Raw genomic sequence first — 20,178 nt, forward strand, 5'->3', positions numbered from 1 at the left:
GTCCCATGTCTGTCTGTCATGGACATCTGTGTCTATGTGTATACATCTATGTGTGTGTGGAAGTAGATGGTTATGGCTATGACATGTTATTGCTCAAAAGCGCTATCTGAGTCCACTATATCCATATGCGGTGGTGAATAGGTGCGTCTTGAGTCCATTTTACAAACTTGACAGTTCTATTTCGGAACAAAGGATGGCTGGTAGATAGTTCCAGAGGACGGATCCTGTTCAGGGAATGACATGTCCCCATATGACTTGGTATTTCAAGGAGTGACTGGTCTCTCGAGCTGAGTGATCAAGATGGTCGATATGGTGTCAGGAGATCCAAGAGGTATTTTGGAGCTAGACCTAGTCAAAAACCTAATAATAGTATGATATCGTATAAAACTTACGATATTCGTACAGTTACGGTCGCTATTTGAAAGGGGGCCTGGGGTGTAATTGAAACTATAGTTATTGAATCATCCGTGGGTGGAAGGCCATATTAGGGCATACATACTTGTAAACATTTCGTGGTTACTTTAAGGTACATCGCTCCATCGACGTAACGACGAGTCTAGTTTATAGTCCCTGATTCATCACTGTTCTACGAAATAAGCAAGTCTTACCTATTTCTCTAGTTATCCACAATCTCATGATAGGAGCATATTCATGCATCAGCGAATGTCATCAATAGATTATATAAGTCGCCATACTCACATTATTAACCAAGAAACAATCACAATAAGCTTGGATGTCTGACGATGGCCCTACAGGTATACGCATCTTCTATTCAGGGTCAAGCTAATACCATCAGATCCTAAATAAAATGATTCTCTGGCGAAATGTTCAGGTACAGGATTTAACTCCGATCCATCAACAAAATGACAACACCTTACATTTTCTTCACGTTTAAGAAGGACAACTGGATGTAAAACCCATAACTGTGGTTAAATATAACGATACTTAGCCTCTGGCACATCCGGCCCAAACTACATAAACGCTCCCCATTAATGAATATAAATGTCATTCACAATTTACTTATCGGAATATTATGGACTATCTAGAACTGATGTCATTCAGTGCAAAAATATGGATTTGTAGCTTGTTAGGCGGTTTAAAACACCAACAGGGTTATTACGGTTGTTCAACGTGTCGAAGAGATAAGCCGGAACCAGTCAATCACACGGGCCTAATCTGTTGTAAATAAACACGAGTACAATGAGCCTGTTAGCTGAGGTGGCAGGTATTGTGTGATAAAAACAGGACTTCGTCTTCCTGCTTTTGTGAATTTACAATTACATTCTCATAATACAGTTTACAGCATTTTTAAGCTGGACACGAGATGACTAGACTCATAACGTGCAGTTTTCTGTTGTAAAGTTTTCGGGCCTGTGTTGCACCATCGTATCTTGAACCATGTTACTGCTGTGTCAGTCTGGACCTGATAGGGCGGTGGGGTAGCCTAGTGGTTAAAGCGTTCGCTCGTCACGCCGAAGACCCGGGTTCGATTCCCCACATGGGTACAACGCGTGAAGCCCATTTCTGGTGTCCCTCGATGATATTGCTGGAATATTGCTAAAAGCAGCGTAAAACCATACTCACTCACTCAGTCACTGAAACTGATAAGCTATGTCAACTGAATCTCAACTCTTTTGTTCTTATATAGTGTCATCTAATTCTGTTGGTGCAAATATCTAACTCCGAACTGTGATTTGCACATTATGTTATAATATTCTTAACTGTGTTGCAAATATTATAATGTCATCTTCTGAACTGTGATGTTCATACTATGTCATCATGTTCTAAAGTGTGCTGTTCGTCTTGAGTTATAATATTCTGAACTATTCAGTGTTCCGAAGGGTATATATAGTATGACCAGAAATTATTGAGAATTTTAGGAATATGTTTAATTGGATTTCTAGTATAAACTACCTTGACCAGCTATCACGTGCTTGGTTTCATTCAAGAGAGACAACTCCGTTAATCCTTTTTCATTAGTTTGTGAAGAGTTATCCCCCTTTGTTTACTTGCTAGCAGACGACATTTTCAGTGATCCTCAGTATTGATGATTTAGAGAAGAGGAAGTTGATTTTAGAGTATTATAACAAGGACATCAGATCAGCTAAAGTGATTTCAAGTAGAACAGGCATCCCTTTGTCCACTGTTTATCGTGTTTTGAAAAATATTGCAAATGGATATGGCATTGAGCACCAGGGAGGCGCAGGTAGGTCCAGAAAATTGACTGTCGGTGACAGGAGGCGCCTTGGTATTCTTGTTTCTAAAAACAAACAAAGGAGTTTAGAAAACTTAAGGCTGGATATGATTGATAGAGGAACTGTGGCTGTCTGTAAGGAGACAATTAGAACTGAGCTGCATGCAATGGGTTGGCAGAAAAGTCGAGGAATTCCATCACCGATCATGAAACCTGAACAAAAAGGAGCGAAGGTTGAACTGGTGCTTACAGCATAGAAATTTTAACTGGGACAATGTGATTTTCGCAGATGAAAGTGCTGTGTGGCTGTGTCCTAATACACTGAAATTCTGGACCAAACAAACTGAAAAACCTTTGTATCAGCGCCCAAAGTACAGTCCGAAATTTAACGTGTGGGGTGGCATATCTGTGTTAGAGGCAACGCCCCTCTGTGTATTTGAAGGGAATACGAACAGTGAGCGGTACACAGATATTCTCGAGGGACATTTACTTCCATCTGCTCACGTGTACTATGGAAATCTTTGGATTTTCGAGCAGGACGACCCAAAACATCGTCCAAAGCATTCACAGGCCTGGTTTCGGACCCAAAATATGACATTATATTAGAATAGCCAAGCTATAGCCCTGACCTAAATCCTAATCCAAGTGTTTTGGGACTTATGAAGGAAAGTGTCAATAAGAAAAATCTGACAAATATTGCTGAAATGAAAGGTGGTCCGATATTGGGACAGCATGGACCACGACTTTCTAACTTCTTTGATCAGTAGTATGCCCCGCAGCATTGAATCCTGCATTGCTGCCCATGGTGACATCACAAAATACTAACTGTTCACCTGTCTTTGAATCTGGAGTTATGTTCTTCTAATATTCACATTTAATACGTGAGTAATGAGTGGCAAAAAAATTAAAAAATACAATCTTAAATTCTCAATAATTTCTGGTTGTACTGTAAAACGTCAGTGCTAAAGAATAATAACAGTTATGACATCAACTGTTTGAAAAAATCGGTAGTATCAAAGCGACATTATATGTAGCAAAATAGGGAATATGAAGCTATCAAGTATTTGCAGATTGTTCTTAGGACTCAAGCTGTAACTGGTGAGCCCTGGTTTTACAAATCTTAGTCACAAATCGTTGCAAGAACCTTTCTGGATCAGCTTTAAACAGAGACATGTTGCACCTGAAGGTGTTGTGTGATCAGAAACTTTGATACCCAACGAGATGCTACATTCAGTCAACTCCCGTATGTTTCTGTGCAGCCTTTCAAATTTTCAGGCCGTTAAATTCGGGAGTAAACTTCAGAACTGAAGAATCTGTGTGAGTGAGTTTTGGACTGGTACTCTTTTGTGAAGTCCTCGAGCACTGGTAGGGTGCTGACTACCCAGAAACATGATTGGGTGGAATCGGCATATGAACCCATAGGTTCCGGTGTGCCCAATAGACACAATGCTGAAAAGCTAATTGCGGTGCCTCCTCCGACTTCACCGCTCAAGATACGATGACATGTGTCGACCCAGTCAACAAGCCTGACCACCCAATCCCGTAAGTCGCCTCTTGCGACAAGCATGGGTTACTGAACATCAATTCTAACCCGGACCTTCACGGGTAGAACTTCATGAACAACGAAGAGCTCTTGATACATTACTCTATGGAAAGGAACAGTTATGATCTCTCTGAGGAAATGCTGAAAATGTTTACTTTGAGAAACTTGATTTTTGTTACCTGTGAAATAAATTGATACAGATAAAGAAATTGTTTAACAAAATTTAGATGCGGTAAATTTAAACTTACTTCTGAGACCGCTAGATATAACAATGTCCCTTATTATTCAAGATTCTGTCCTTTTTGCTACAAAAATAATCTTAATTTAATTGAAGATGAAATACATGTTTTACTTTATTGTAAAGCCTACTTAGATATAAGGAATAAGTTTCTGGGTAAATATTTGAAACATCCTATTTCACAACACAGTTTTATAAACATAATGACTTCAACAAACATAAATGTTATAAATAATTTGTGCCTATTTTTATATAATGTTGGGAAAATAAGAGATTCTGATGTTTTTATGTCAAACAAGGGATAATCTACAACGTTGTATAGTCTCCCTGGTAAAACGCATGTAACTTCTTATCATATTTATGAATGCATTTTGGGCCAGTGGCCAGTGAAAAAAATGTCTGTCTGTCTGTCTGTCTGAAATAGATACGTGTCATAGTGGGAACATGTAACCTCTAATATCTGGTCCGTCAATTGTTGTGTGTAGTTGGTTGGTTTTTGTATGATTGTCGATGTGACGTTAAATCTTAAGTCACTCACTCACTCACTGTATGAGTGAGTTACATGTTTCAGCAACCTCTGCTGGGGAGTCTGCATACTTCTGAAAGCACCTTCTCTGCACCGTGTTACTTGAGTTAATTGAATTATTGCTTCATTATCGTGGACAATTAAGATAGATTACCGAGTATTTTAAACATTGTTGTATATTAAATTTTGTCTAGCATGGTATTATGATTGCACTGCGTTTTGAGGTCATCCCATATGTGTGTTTGCCGAAGGGGTTTCCTGGATGGAATGGCGAACTATGCCGGGCATAACAGGTGACTAAACGGATTAAATGGTCAGATTTGTTAGGGAAGTCATCGGTGCTCACAATATTGATCACTGGTTTGTCTTGTCCAGACCAGGTTATTTACAGACATATAGCCGGGCACATATTGCTGTGAAAGCACAAAAGAGCAATCAAATACGTGTGTGTTTGACTAAGTTACAAGCCAGGGCCCAGATGTTCGAAGCACTCTTAGAGCTAAGATAGTCGTAAGTTTAATGTTAATGTATGGCACTTACGACTATCTTAGCGCTAAGAGAGCTTCGAAAATCTAGGCCCAGGTGTTTATGAAATTGTTACAGGTACATGAGTGAGTGAGTTTAGTTTTCACGCTGCACTCAGCAATATTCCAGCTAACTTCTGTAAATAACCGAGTCTGGACCAGACAATCCAGTGATCAACAGCATGGGCATTGATCTACGCAAATGGGATACGATGACATGTGTCAACCAAGTCAGCGAGTCTGAGCATGTGGCTGACCCCGTCAGTCGCCCCTTAGACGATGGTTAGGAAAAACAAACACACACACACAGACACACGATAATAACATGTTTGATACCTCTTCTATAACATATTCGTAATGGTGTACATGTAATGGAGGTACTTCGATCATGTCAAAAATGAGGTAGTACTTGTGATTAAATCAGAGATTTTCTACTTTGAACGTGTAGAATGGGGCGTTGACATTCTTACAATATAGACTTACCCGTAAGCATACATTTTTAATAACTTAACATCACGTAGAGTTACTCATGCACTATTTGCGAAACACAAATATTACACCTAGTCACTGGGACGCACGCTGGGACATTTCAATTTGGCGATGCCGTAAATAGCTCTGATTAGTAATAGCGTCTATCCTGGACACAGTCTCACTAGCTGTAAAATAATTATATATAACTTGTACTTTAAAAAAAATATAACTGAATATACCCTTGGCATATACCCAAGTCAAAACACAGAAATATTTGCTTGTCTGTTTGCGCCGTACTAAGATATAACACTTCTATGGTAGTGGTATGTAAATATTTAAATACCATGTACTAGAGGTGTACGTCAAGGATTAACGTTTAACCAAGTATCAGGGGAGTATACGGGAGGACGTACTGGGTGTATGTTAGACTGATTACAAAGTACACACGTAGAACGTCAATAATGTACGCAGGATCAAATACCAGAAATGAGGCGTCCCTCAGGTGTGTACGCTAGAGTAAGTACCAAGTACCACAGGTGGATGTCACGGATCTTTGCTGGATCAAGTACGTCAAGGAGGATATAAAGAGTGTACGCTAGAGTAAGTACCAAGTACCACACGTGGATGTCACGGATCTTTGCTGGATCAAGTACGTCAAGGAGGATATAAAGAGTGTACGCTAGAGTAAGTACCAAGTACCACAGGTGGATGTCACGGATCTTTGCTGGATCAAGTACGTCAAAGAGGATATAAAGAGTGTACGCTAGAGTAAGTACCAAGTACCACACGTGGATGTCACGGATCTTTGCTGGATCAAGTACGTCAAAGAGGATATAAAGAGTGTACGCTAGAGTAAGTACCAAGTACCACACGCGGATGTCACGGATCTTTGCTGGATCAAGTACGTCAAGGAGGATATAAAGAGTGTATGCTAGAGTAAGTACCAAGTACCACAGGTGGATGTCACGGATCTTTGCTGGATCAAGTACGTCAAAGAGGATATAAAGAGTGTACGCTAGAGTAAGTACCAAGTACCACGCGTGGATTTCACGGATCTTTGCTGGATCAAGTACGTCAAGGAGGATATAAAGAGTGTACGCTAGAGTAAGTACCAAGTACCACACGTGGATGTCACGGATCTTTGCTGGATCAAGTACGCCAAGGAGGATCTAAAGAGTGTACGCTAGAGTAAGTACCAAGTACCACACGTGGATGTCACGGATCTTTGCTGGATCAAGTACGTCAAGGAGGATATAAAGAGTGTACGCTAGAGTAAGTACTAAGTACCATAAGTGGATGTCACGGATCTTTGCTGGATCAAGTACGTCAAGGAGGATATAAAGAGTGTACGCTAGAGTAAGTACCAAGTACCACAGGTGGATGTCACGGATCTTTGCTGGATCAGGTACGTCAAGTATCATGCACCAGATTAGTACGTCAGGGAGGTAGGCCAGATCAAGTACCATGCACTAGATTAGTACGTGAGGGGTACGTCAGAGGAGGATATAGAGGGTGTTCGCAAGACTAAGTACCACGTTCCAGGTTAGTACGTCAGGGATGTAGGCCAGAGGAGGATATAGAGGGTGTTCGCCAGATCAAGTACCATGCACCAGTTTAGAACGTCAGAGGAGGATATAGAGGGCCAGTCCGTCAGTCCAAGTAGGCACAAGAGGATAAGTACGTCAGGAGGTAGTACGCCAGATGAGGATATCAAGGGTGTCCGCCAGACCAGGTACCATGCACCTGATTAGTACGTCAGAGGAGGATATAGAGGGTGTCCGTCAGTCCAAGTATCATGCACAAGATAAGTACGTCAGGGAGGTAGGCTACATGAGGATATAAAGGGTGTTCGTCAGATCAATTAAGTACCATGCACCAGATTAGTACGTCAGAGGAGGATATAGTGGGTGTTCGCCAGTCCAAGTACCGTGTACCAGATTAGTACGTCATGGAAGTAGGCCATACGAGGATATAAAGGGTGTTCGTCAGATCAATTAAGTACCATGCAGTAGATTAGTACGTCAGAGGAGGATATAGTGGGTGTTCGCCAGTCCAAGTACCGTGTACCAGATTAGTACGTCATGGAAGTAGGCCAGATGAGGATATAAAGGGTGTTCGTCAGATCAATTAAGTACCATGCACCAGATTAGTACGTCAGAGGAGGATATAGTGGGTGTTCGCCAGTCCAAGTACCGTGTACCAGATTAGTACGTCATGGAAGTAGGCCAGATGAGGATATAAAGGGTGTTCGTCAGATCAATTAAGTACCATGCACCAGATTAGTACGTCAGAGGAGGATATAGAGGGTGTTCGCCAGTCCAAGTACCGTGTACCAGATTAGTACGTCAGGGAGGTAGGCCATACGAGGATATAGAAGGTGTTCGCCAGACCAACTACCATGCACCAGATTAGTACGAGATTAGTGCGAGAGCAGGATATGAAGGGTGTATGCCACCATCACCGTCCCAGATGTGAGATGTTTTACGCCCTTGTTTGTGCATAGATATGCGTATTTGATGGACTTAGCCTGTTTCAACACAGGTTAGATTTGCTGTAACAAGAGCTTTTGGGATAAAGGCAAGATTAACTTCAGTGACCGGGAGGCACAATGGTAGTCAATTAAATACGATTATGACTGTTGGTATTATGTCCTGGTGCATCATCATTATTACGCTTTCACCCACTACGATGTCAAATCATCATATAAATATCTTACATTCATCATCGAAATTTTCATTATTTTTGTTATCATTTTTGTTATCATTAGCAATAATCGTTATAATAATAAGCATGTTCATCATTACCATTGTCTTCAGGATCACCACCATGGCCATCAGTTTATCGAATAAAATGATCATTTCCATCATCATTATGACTGTTGGTATTATTATCATCAATAAATATAATGATCATCGTATTTCTGTGGTGGTTTTTGCCATCGTTGACATAATGTTAATGATTATTTCATGATCATAATTATAACTTTCCCGGTAGCATACAGGTGATCATTTTCATCATAATTACAAGCATCATTATCATCATATCATCATCATCATATCATCATCATAATCCTCCTCCTTGATCTTTAAATATATCATTTTCATAATTATACAAATTATTCATCAACTCAACTTAGACTTTACTGTTTTCAAGACAACATATGATTTTACTTTTTGATTTCAGCCTTGACCTTGAATTTTCTCCCCGAAGTAACAGTTAAACGAGTGTTCCAAAAGGTTATGCCATACACTGATAACAAAGATGAAATTAAGAGACATTCGCATCAGGAGGCACATACAATAACATTGTATTGCAGTCTGTACTTATTTTTCCTTATTTGTGATTATTCTCTTATTTACAAACGTTCTGATACGATGATTCAACTAAACTTCAAATGGCAGAAGTAAAATTGATTTATCTACTACTTTGCACTCATTTACATGTTTTCGTAAAACCCCGCAGGTGATATAAAACATTAATCCGAAACGAAATATTGTTACATAATGAGAAATCTTCCAGCCCATCTATCTACCATCCATTAATGGTTACAGGGAACCAGAAGCAACATCAGTTTGATGTATATAGATCTACATAGTGCCCCTGTACGACCGACGCCAGGGAGGACATATATTTGTCTCGATTGCATGTACTCCATCAAAGGCCCGCCTTGGCACGCGACACCTCTCTTCTCATTGGCCGCAGTTACAGTGTAGGGTGACACAGCTAAAACGGCCGGGAATTCTCGCAAGTACGGAGAATTCCAACGTGTATGTTAGAAGTAGAGGAGAAAATGATAACGTACAGGTTGTGATGGGTTGAGTGCTGGGTCGGATTCAGAAGCTGGATCGGCGTTGTGCAGCTGTATCACGAGCCAGGACCGGGCGTTGAAGAGGGGAGAGGTGCGATTGGTTAACACGGGCAGTGATTGACATCTCTTCCCTGTTCTTGATAAGAGGAGGTTTGCGAAAGGGGTATGGGGGCTTATAAAATATCGGATTCCTTTCGCAATATGCAGAAACGATGAGTTTAACTCACTCACGCGTGTTGTGGTAGGCTTTAAGCTGATCAGCTGGTGAACTACATCTAGGACGAGAAACGTGCTCCGGCAGACTCCAAAAGGGACGCTTTACTTACCGTCATCTTTAAATCAAGCCTGTGGCAGCACGCACCTGCTGTGATCACACTGGACAACGGTCAAGCACGTGGAAATGAGATTTGTCTTTTGGATAGTCGTGTTTAGCACCTGTCTACTAGGGGCTACAGGTAAGATGGCAAACATTTTATTGACAACATTTTGCACATTTTAGATAGGAAATAAGAAAATTAGCGATGCAGTTTTGCTTTTATCATTTTCCGTATGTCAGAATATATCCTATTCAATAAATATTTTCTTTGTCATTGCCACGCTGATGCGTTGTATGGATTAAGCAAATATGCGTGTTTAATACCTCTGACGCAAGATTTACTCACTTTCTGTAGCAACACTACGTTTGAGAACATCGGTATACTTGTGGTATGGCACAAACCCCTTTATTTGTAAACATCGCTGCGAAGGCCGTTCACATCACATGTGGTATCAATCACGCGCACTCCTCTCGGAATGCAACGAACTTTACTGGATATTCCATATTCCCAGACGGTGATCTCGTGTGAAAAATTATGTCAGTGACTTAACCGTGACCAACAGGTTTTTTATGCCTGAACAGATTAACCCACTTCTATCTGTCTGTGCATGGGGTGACTGCTGTTTTGAAGGACAGTTTGTCTCTTTGACATAGGGTCTCGGCGTTGCTCGCGGAATTGCAAAACCACGAGAGTGTTGTCGAGTGACTGGATTAAGATGTGTGTGTCTTCTAGTCTCAGCCAACAATAATACTCTTTGACTGTGACGATTTGACATTTCACACACCCTTTAGTCTACAGTATTTTCACAACTTTAGTCATTGAATTTTCAATCAGTTCGTCATTGAGAGAATATTTTCTCAAATAGATTACTGGAAGGACAAGAAAGATCTGTCTGTCAACGTGATACAGATATAGGTCAATCCGCCGATCAATTGGTGTGTCTTTTTTAGATTTATGTTTCGGAAGATATGAAAATACGTTCACTTATAATCTTGGACTTAACACTGTTGTTTATTTCATGCTGACATATATTTGTGAGATGAGCATCAGCCACGTGGATGTGTAACTATCTGTAACTCATGTTTATTTCGGCCATCTTCACAACAAGTGTGCAAAAAATATATGGGTTGTGTGTCATTAAAAAGTTGATGAGCGATTGCGTGATCTATCTATACGAGCGCCACATACACCACACCACTCGTGGAGTGAGAGAGCTGTAACCCATTGGTCAATCAGTCACAAGTGCGCTCGGTGAACGTAAACATATGGGCGTGGCTTGTTGGGCAAACAAGAAGATGAGTGACAGTCGAAATGCACATCTCCATTACAAAGCTGATCCCGTGTAATTTCACGACTAGAAACCATGTCACTGTGTTAGGAGAGCTCCTCTGTCAAGGCCGCAACTGCTTTCATGTAAACAGCGCAGTTTTAGCTCGCTCACATATGTTTCGTGCAAGGACTTGGTCAACTTGAGGCGGTGAAGGCTCTATCGCTGCCGGAGTAGTGACTATCGCGGGTGAAACATTGTTGGTATGGATTACGGTTGACATACTCAAGACGCACGTTTACGTTAAAGGGGCTACCGCAATTCCTTGTATATATATATACTCAAAATGAATTTTCTGTTCACGTTTCTGTATTATTCCAAGTATATTTTGTAGATTAACGGTAGTATATACCGGGCTCCGGGCTGGGGTAGCACAGTGGTTAGAACTTTCACTAGTCTATGCTGTTTATGGGATAATGTAAACAGAGCTAGTCTAAAATAGCGTTATTAAACATAACCGTTTTCTTTTACCCGCGTTACCCATGAAGACCCGGGTTAGAATTGGTTTTCAGCAACCCGTGCTAGTTGTATGGGGCGACTAACGGGATCGGGTAGTCAGGCTCGCTGAATTGGTGGATGCATGTTATGTGAGATCGATGTTCATGTCGATCCCTGGGTTGACTTGCCCACACTCGATTATTTAGACCGCCGTCATACAGCTGGAATATTGCACTGTGACGTCAAACAAGGAAACGTTGTGTCAGTTCTTATCACGCTTGACTAATATTCTCTGTATTATCATGACTATGTGGTTTAGCACTATTATTCTATATTGCAAATGTCTTATTTATTCCGTTAACCGACAGGGCGGTTCGGTAGCCTAGAGGTTAAAGCGTTCGCTCGTCACGCCGAAGGCCCGGGTTCTATTTCCCACATGTGTATACAATGTGTCAAGCCCATTTCTGGTGTCCCCCGCTGTGACAATGCTGGAATATTGCTAAAAGCGGCGTCAAATAATACTCACTCACTGTATTCCCTTAATCTACACTTCAGCATGCTACCGCAGTATTGTCGTGTGAATAGGTTTGCAAGTTATAGGTGAGGTGCAATAGCCTACTGGTTCGCTCGTCACACCGCAGAGCAGGTTCAATTCCAAAGCGGATTGCGCTCTGTGAAACCCGTCACTCATGCAGCAACTTCTTAAATACTGCTTTAAACGACTTTACTAATCAGCAGGCTATATGTGTGGGGAGTGCTCGAATTGTGTAACTGTTCAGATATGGGTCAGCCGAGTAGTTAAAGGATTCGCTCGTCACGCCTAAAGCTCGGGTTCGATTCTCTACACTAATATCGAGAAGGTGAAAGACCCTTCATTTACATCATAAAAGCAATGTGTTGGGAAGTTTTTATTATTTATCTGAATAGTCTGAGACTAGTTTTATTGATTTTAGGAAATCTGCGAGAGATGGTCACTTGACCTGAGGTCAGTTTACTTCAGGGATCGGAAGGTCCTTATATGGTTTGATGGAACCTAACTCCGTGATTAAGATTACTAAACCTCGGTGTTTCACTCCTATCCTCAATGAATTCTTGAAACCTCAACATTCCTCCTCTTTTTCTAAAAGTTGAGGATAAAGTCATCAACGATCTGTCTGCCTGCCTGGACTACAGAAAACTTTGGAATATTTAATCACGAAAATCATATTTTACCGTACTGGTGTTGAGTTAAATGTGTCATTTTTTTCATTTATGTTATCTGAACTTATATCAAAATCTTCCTATATTCAAATATATTCAATATTATCATTGCCACGATAGTTAATATATGTTTTTATACCGCTTTTAGTAAATTTATAGCAGTGTCGCGGAGAATATATAAAAAATGGGCTTAACACATTGTACACACGTTGGAAATCGAACCCGGGTTTCGGCGTGATAAGTGAGCGCTCTAACCATTACTAAGGCTACTCCGCCTACGATAGTCTGACATACACTTAGTATGTACTTTGTAAAACGGGTCCCTACATGATTTGTGTGACCTATCAGGGACTACTGTCTAAAGTGGATTCTGGCTAATCCAGACCTCTGCCAATACCGGGCATCGAGCGGACAGTCTTAATTCATCAAGACATCTGCATACTCCGGTAAATGTATTTTACCAGGAACCATCTCTTGGAGTTTTGATTAATTCAAGAAGGACACGATGTACTGTTATCGTACAGATTTGCCTCCCTTTGCAATGACAGGATCCTCCCAGCATGGCGTATTTTGATCATTTGCCCTGTACAAACGAACCCATCCATGACCTGAATTCCTTAAAAGCCGCACCCACATAAAACTGAGCGAGTGAGTGAGTTTGGTTTTAAGCCGCTTTTTGCAATATTCCAGCAATATCACGGCGGGGGACACCAGAAATGGGCTTCACACATTGTGCCCATGTGGGGAATCGAACCCGGGTCTTCGGCGTGACGAGCGGACGCTTTAACCACTAGGCTGCCTCACCGCCCCTCACATTAAACTGACCCGCCGTGCTAAAACTGTAATGCTGTTCAAAGCCACGTTAAACCATCTCCCTCATTCTAATACATGTTTGTGTTTTGCAGTGGACAGCGTGATACTTAAACAGTACTGGAGATGGAAGTCGACACGAACAGAGAATCAACACAAACCGGACCGGGCAATCATGCTTACAAAAGCCAAGGTCGAAAACAGAGGCCGAGTTGCCAAGAACTTCGCTCCGAATGGCAACAGATGCTGTAAGGTTGGGGAGAAGACAGCCAAAAAGAGGCTGTCGTGCAACAGTATTGGCATGTATGCCGCTGCAAGTGCATTTAACAATTATGCGCCCAAATCCAAAATCCACTTACGTAACGGAAGGAAGTTTCCCAAAGTACTGACAGCAAAAATAAGAAAGTGTTCGAAAGAGTTTTCCAGAAAGTTTGAAAAGTGTTGTAAAATGAAGGCCGAATATTACCGTCATATGAAAAAGTGTCGTCGTCTACGCAGATCCGAGCGGAAAAGGTGTAAGGACTTGACAAAGAGTCGTTACAGATCCTGATGGACCACGACGGGTGTATTTTTGTACTTGAAAACTATTTATGTCCTTTTAAAGGATCAACGGATACTGGTATGACATGGTTATGTGTACATTCGCCGATTCCACCACGTCTTACGGTGCTCTCTTTCTCTCTGTCTTAGTGGGTATCATCCCCAATCCGCTCCAGGACTTACCAACGTGTACCCCTTCCCCTCATATGGACCAATATTGTGAAATAGGTCAGCTGACCCCCATCCCCATCCCCTGCATTTACTGCTCTGCGGGAGATGTTGACGGTTGGGCTTGCATCGTGTGGCTCACCGTCTGATATAGGCGGCAAGATTGGTTGATTGACCCTGATCAATCATTCCTCGTTCATCTATACAATCATCATGTGAAACCCATTTCTGGTGTACCCGCCGTGATATTGCTGTAATATTGCTAAAGCGGCGTAGAAACATTCACTCATTCACTCTACAATCATTGTCAACCTTACTTTATCGGCCTTCGGCCAAGTATATCGTAACGTGGTGCCAAGAATTATACACGACATGTACATTCCCTCCCTCAGTGTTGGCAATGTGACGTCATCACTGACGTCATCATGATGTCATATTCGCCATCCTCTGCAGAGACTCGTGAACAGTGTCCAGTGAGGAGTTTACGAGATGGGAGGTGCTGTTCTCGAGCATTACATCAACGCTCCTTCCTCTCATTCACATAGATACATAGACTAACCTGCACTCATCAAAGGCTGAACCGGAGGGCTGTACGACCGAGAGTGTGTTGCGACGATGGTGGTGGCGGCCGAAGTCGAGGTCGCCGTCCTCATCAAGGGGCCACAGGTGGATGTATTATTTGTGTTTCCCGAACTCTGTCGAGCCGACACCATATGACGTCAGTTTGTGACGCGTCTATGACGTCAGCGTCACGTGACGTAACCCGCCTGCTATGTGTGTAATGGGGCTAGCGACCAGGCGATCAATGGCTGTGTAGTAGGTGTCACGGTGCCTACGTTGTCATCTCGGCGAGGTCGACGTCTCTTCCTGCTGCTGCTGCTGCTGCTCCTGCTATTGTGTACATGGGCATATAACAACAAACACTGGGTACTGTGTGTTCTAGCCATAGACAAATGGTTTATATATTTTTTTCTGTTTTGTTGAAATTCTATCTTGTTTACTTGTTATAATAAGGTGATAATAAAGACATAATATAGAAAAGAAATATAAAATATAATGATGTTTTTGCCTTGTTACTGCCAGAGACTTGTCATGAGATCAACGCCCGGACATTAGATAGGATTTCTTATCTTAAAGCAAGAAGGAAATGGAGAACGACTTATTGATTTGAAAAGCCGAAGGATTCTGAAATTTGACCACGAACCAATATTAATAAAGAAACTTTCGTTGAAGCCAATATTGATGACGTAACAACACTACTCATTTCATTGCGGTTATCCTAGGTAAGGTGAGGTGAAATTGGGTTTAACGTCGTGCTTGAGAATATTTCGCTCATATGACGACGTGCATGCATGTGTATGTGTATGTGCGGCTGCTTGTACTAGCCCAAACTGAAGCTGGTTTTATAGCCCACTGAGATACCATGCCGCAGTGATGCATGAATACCCCACTCAGACACATTATACTGACTCCGAGCCGACCAGTCCTTGTTGTACCCATTAATGCCGAGCGCCAGGCAGGGACCAACAAGTACCATATTTTAACGTCTTTTGGTATGACGCGGTCGGAGATCGAACCCGCCAACTTCCGCTCTCCGGGCGGACGCTCTAACCACTACACCACGGAAGCGGTCCGCGGTTATCCTAATTAACGCATCATAGTTACGTTGTATTTGTGTGAATATAACACCGTTATCTTTAGTAACACGCTGGTGAGTGAGTGAGTTTAGTTTTACGCTGCTTTGAACAATATTCCAGCAATATAACGACGGGGAACACCAGAAATGGGCTGTGAGGAATCGAACCCGGGTCTTCATCGTGACGTGCGAACGCTTATTCACTAGGCTACCCCACGAACCTGTAATACGCTGGAAGGAATGTCCGGATACAAAGGTGTCTGGACTGACGAGGTTCACTGTACAATTTTAATATAGGTAATGTGGTGTCCGTTCCAGTAATGGATCTTGTCATGACTACATCAAACAGTCTTTCTAAACACGTGGGTTTTTAAAAACAAAACAAATATGGACTTTTATTGAAAACCAATACTGTTCCGGAAACATTCTGGGTGAATCCCCCAAAATAGCACTGCTATTGATTAAAATCCACGTAATGTCACGTTAGTCAACAGCTCTAAATTACAGTAAGCATTCTCAAGTGGTAGCCTAGTGGTTAAAAGCGGTCGCTTGTTACGTTGAAGACCCGGGTCGATTCCTCGGCGACATAAACAATCATCACTTCCTCCTCACTCGCTCAAAACTCACTCAAAACGTCTAAATATGTCTGTTGCCACGGTACAGCTGTGTAGTGCAAACATTATGCATATTTTGACAACCGGGCGAGAACATTATGTAAAACTCGTGCCAATCGGACCTCAAAAGTATTCTCGTGAATGTCAAGGCCGAAGGTGACAGGGGCGACTACTCTCAAAGGAAGGGAGATAAGTAGTGCCAGAAGTGGAATTCACTCCCAAAAGGTATGACTGACATTATGTACACCACTTCCTTGGTACTGTGCACAGACGAAATGTACATTTTTTTAGTAATTGATCTTGCCATGTGCTGGCATCTGTGAGATCTGGGTTGGAGATGCTGGGTATGCTAGCCCGGGCGAGGTGCCAGATCCGCTGTTATAGCCACGACCAGCTGGTAACGTAATGAGAGCTTTGCATTGCAAGTATCGTAACACCAATATTGTTAGCCTTGGCCCCATACGGCCGTGGAACGATAGCTATTTCGGTAAAAATATTACACGCATCTAGGTGATGGCAGCACTTGTGGTACATATTCAAGGTAACAGGCTATTTTGAACATTAGATTACGAAGTATTAAACAAAACACGTGGAGTTAAATAAATGCATGAGACATAACCTTCTTGAAACAGATTTGAGAAACAACATCGTGTTTATTAAGACTATTGGTTTGCATAAACCTGCACATTCCATTTACAAAACCTAGCCTGAATGTCAGATCTGACGTAGTTTTCTGAACTAGTATAGGGTGTCCGAACCCTTGGTTATATCTGTTGATGAAGTCATTTTATCTTCGGTAAGTTATATTTACATCAGAAAGCATATCTGTTTACATTCCCTCAGAACTCTGTCAGCAATGCATCGTATTGTTTGAAGCACTGGCACTCACACGGGCTCTGTAACGCGTTTGGATCTTGTGTCCATGCAACTTGCAGTGTTGAGAGAGGAAGATCCATGTGACGTGCAGTGTTGAGAGAGGAAGATCCATGTGACGTGCAATGTGAGAGGAAGATCAATGTGACGTGCAGTGTGAAAGGGAGAGTCATGTGACGTGCAGTGAGAGAGAGAGAGAGTCAAGTAACGTGCAGTGTGAGAGGGAGAGTCATGTGACGTGCAGTGAGAGAGAGAGAGTCAAGTAACGTGCAGTGTGAGAGGGAGAGTCATGTGACGTGAAGCGAGAGAGAGAGAGTCAAGTAACGTGCAGTGTGAGAGGGAGAGTCATGTGACGTGAAGCGAGAGAGAGAGAGTCAAGTAACGTGCAGTGTGAGAGGGAGAGTCATGTGACGTGAAGCGAGAGAGAGAGAGTCAAGTAACGTGCAGTGTGAGAGGGAGAGTCATGTGACGTGCAGTGTGAGAGGAGATCTATGTAACATGCAGTGAGAGAGGGAGAGTCATGTGACGTGCAGTGTGAGAGGAGAGAGTCATGTGACGTGCAGTGTGAGAGGAAGAGTCATGTAACGTGCAGTGTGAGAGGAGAGTCATGTGAGTGTGCAGTGTGAGGAGGAAGAGTCATGTGACGTGCAGTGTGAGAGGAAGAGTCATGTGACGTGCAGTGTGAGAGGAAGAGTCATGTGACGTGCAGTGTGAGAGGAAGAGTCATGTGACGTGCAGTGTGAGAGGAAGAGTCATGTGACGTGCAGTGTGAGAGGAAGAGTCATGTGACGTGCAGTGTGAGAGGGAGAGTCATGTGACGTGCAGTGTGAGAGGAAGATCCATGTGACGTGCAGTGTGAGAGGGAGATCCATGTAACGCGCAGTGTGAGAGGAAGAGTCATGTGACGTGCAGTGTGAGAGGAAGAGTCATGTGACGTGCAGTGTGAGAGGGAGAGTCATGTGACATGCAGTGTGAGAGGGAGAGTCATGTGACGTGCAGTGTGAGAGGGAGAGTCATGTGACGTGCAGTGTGAGAGGAAGAGTCATGTGACGTGCAGTGAGAGAGGAAGATCCATGTGACGTGCAGTGTGAGAGGGAGAGTCATGTAACGTGCAGTGTGAGAGGAAGAGTCATGTGACGTGCAGTGTGAGAGGGAGAGTCATGTGACATGCAGTGTGAGAGGGAGAGTCATGTGACGTGCAGTGTGAGAGGGAGAGTCATGTGACGTGCAACGTGAGAGGCAGAGTCATGTGACGTGCAGTGTGAGAGGGAGAGTCATGTGACGTGCAGTGTGAGAGGGAGAGTCATGTGACGTGCAGTGAGAGAGGAAGATCCATGTAACGCGCAGTGTGAGAGGAAGAGTCATGTGACGTGCAGTGTGAGAGGGAGAGTCATGTGACATGCAGTGTGAGAGGGAGAGTCATGTGACGTGCAGTGTGAGAGGGAGAGTCATGTGACGTGCAGTGTGAGAGGAAGAGTCATGTGACGTGCAGTGAGAGAGGAAGATCATGTGACGTGCAGTGTGAGGGGAGAGTCATGTAACGTGCAGTGTGAGAGGAAGAGTCATGTGACGTGCAGTGTGAGAGGAGAGTCATGTGACATGCAGTGTGAGAGGGAGAGTCATGTGACGTGCAGTGTGAGAGGGAGAGTCATGTGACGTGCAACGTGAGAGGCAGAGTCATGTGACGTGCAGTGTGAGAGGGAGAGTCATGTGACGTGCAGTGTGAGAGGGAGAGTCATGTGACGTGCAGTGTGAGAGGAAGATCCATGTAACGTGCAGTGTGAGAGGGAGAGTCATGTGACGTGCAGTGTGAGAGGCAGAGTCATGTGACGTGCAGTGTGAGAGGGAGAGTCATGTGACGTGCAGTGTGAGAGGCAGAGTCATGTAACGTGCAGTGTGAGAGGGAGAGTCATGTGACGTGCAGTGTGAGAGGCAGAGTCATGTGACGTGCAGTGTGAGAGGGAGAGTCATGTGACGTGCAGTGTGAGAGGCAGAGTCATGTAACGTGCAACGTGAGAGGGGTACACTTTATGACGGAAAATATCTACACAGCACTACACCAGATACCTGTTGTGTCAGACTGTCTACACGGCACTACACCAGATACCTGTTGTGTTAGATTGTCTACACAGCACTACACCAGATACCTGTTGTGTCAGACTGTCTACACGGCACTACACCAGATACCTGTTGTGTCAGATTGTCTACACAGCACTACACCAGATACCCTATGTGTCAGATTGTCTACACGGCACTACCTCAGATACCTGTTGTGTCAGATTGTCTACACGGCACTACACCAGATACCTGTTGTGTCAGATTATGTACACAGCACTACATCAGATACCTGTTGTGTCAGATTGTCTACACAGCACTACACCAGATACCTGTTGTGTTAGATTGTCTACACAGCACTGCACCAGATACCTGTTGTGTTAGATTGTCTACACAGCACTACACCAGATACCTGTTTTGTCCGATTGTCTACACAGCACTGCATCAGATACCTGTTGTGTTAGATTGTCTACACGGCACTACACCAGATACCTGTTGTGTCAGACTGTCTACACGGCACTACACCAGATACCTGTTGTGTCTGATTATGTACACAGCACTACATCAGATACCTGTTGTGTCAGATTGTCTACACAGCACTACACCACATACCTGTTGTGTCAGATTGTCCACACAGCACTACACCAGATACCTGTTGTGTCAGATTGTCTACACAGCACTACACCAGATACCTGTTGTGTCAGGTTGTAGTTTCATGAGAATAGATACACAACACCAGATACGTTTTTTGAGAGAGTGGGTACAAGGCCAGATACGTGCTGTTTTAGAATAAGGGACACACCATAACACCAGATATATACGTGTTGGCCACGGAGACGAGTTGCTCAAGGCTCAGGGGAGACATAACGAGGAAACCAACACTCGCCGAACGTTCT

General features: G+C 43.1%; 1 protein-coding gene across 1 annotated transcript; it reads left to right on the forward strand.

Moving 5' to 3' along the window:
• The first annotated feature begins 9,231 nt into the window (after nt 1-9,231).
• LOC124269341 lies at nt 9,232-15,161 on the forward strand. Its single transcript, XM_046704360.1, has 2 exons — nt 9,232-9,759; nt 13,492-15,161. Exons 1-2 carry the CDS (start codon nt 9,705-9,707, stop codon nt 13,944-13,946), a joined length of 510 nt encoding a protein of 169 aa, XP_046560316.1. The 5' UTR covers nt 9,232-9,704; the 3' UTR covers nt 13,947-15,161.
• Nucleotides 15,162-20,178: the final 5,017 nt, after the last annotated feature.

This window comes from Haliotis rubra, unplaced genomic scaffold, assembly GCF_003918875.1.
Source record: "Haliotis rubra isolate DU_JTF1 unplaced genomic scaffold, ASM391887v1 Scf144, whole genome shotgun sequence".
Taxonomy (NCBI): domain Eukaryota; kingdom Metazoa; phylum Mollusca; class Gastropoda; order Lepetellida; family Haliotidae; genus Haliotis; species Haliotis rubra.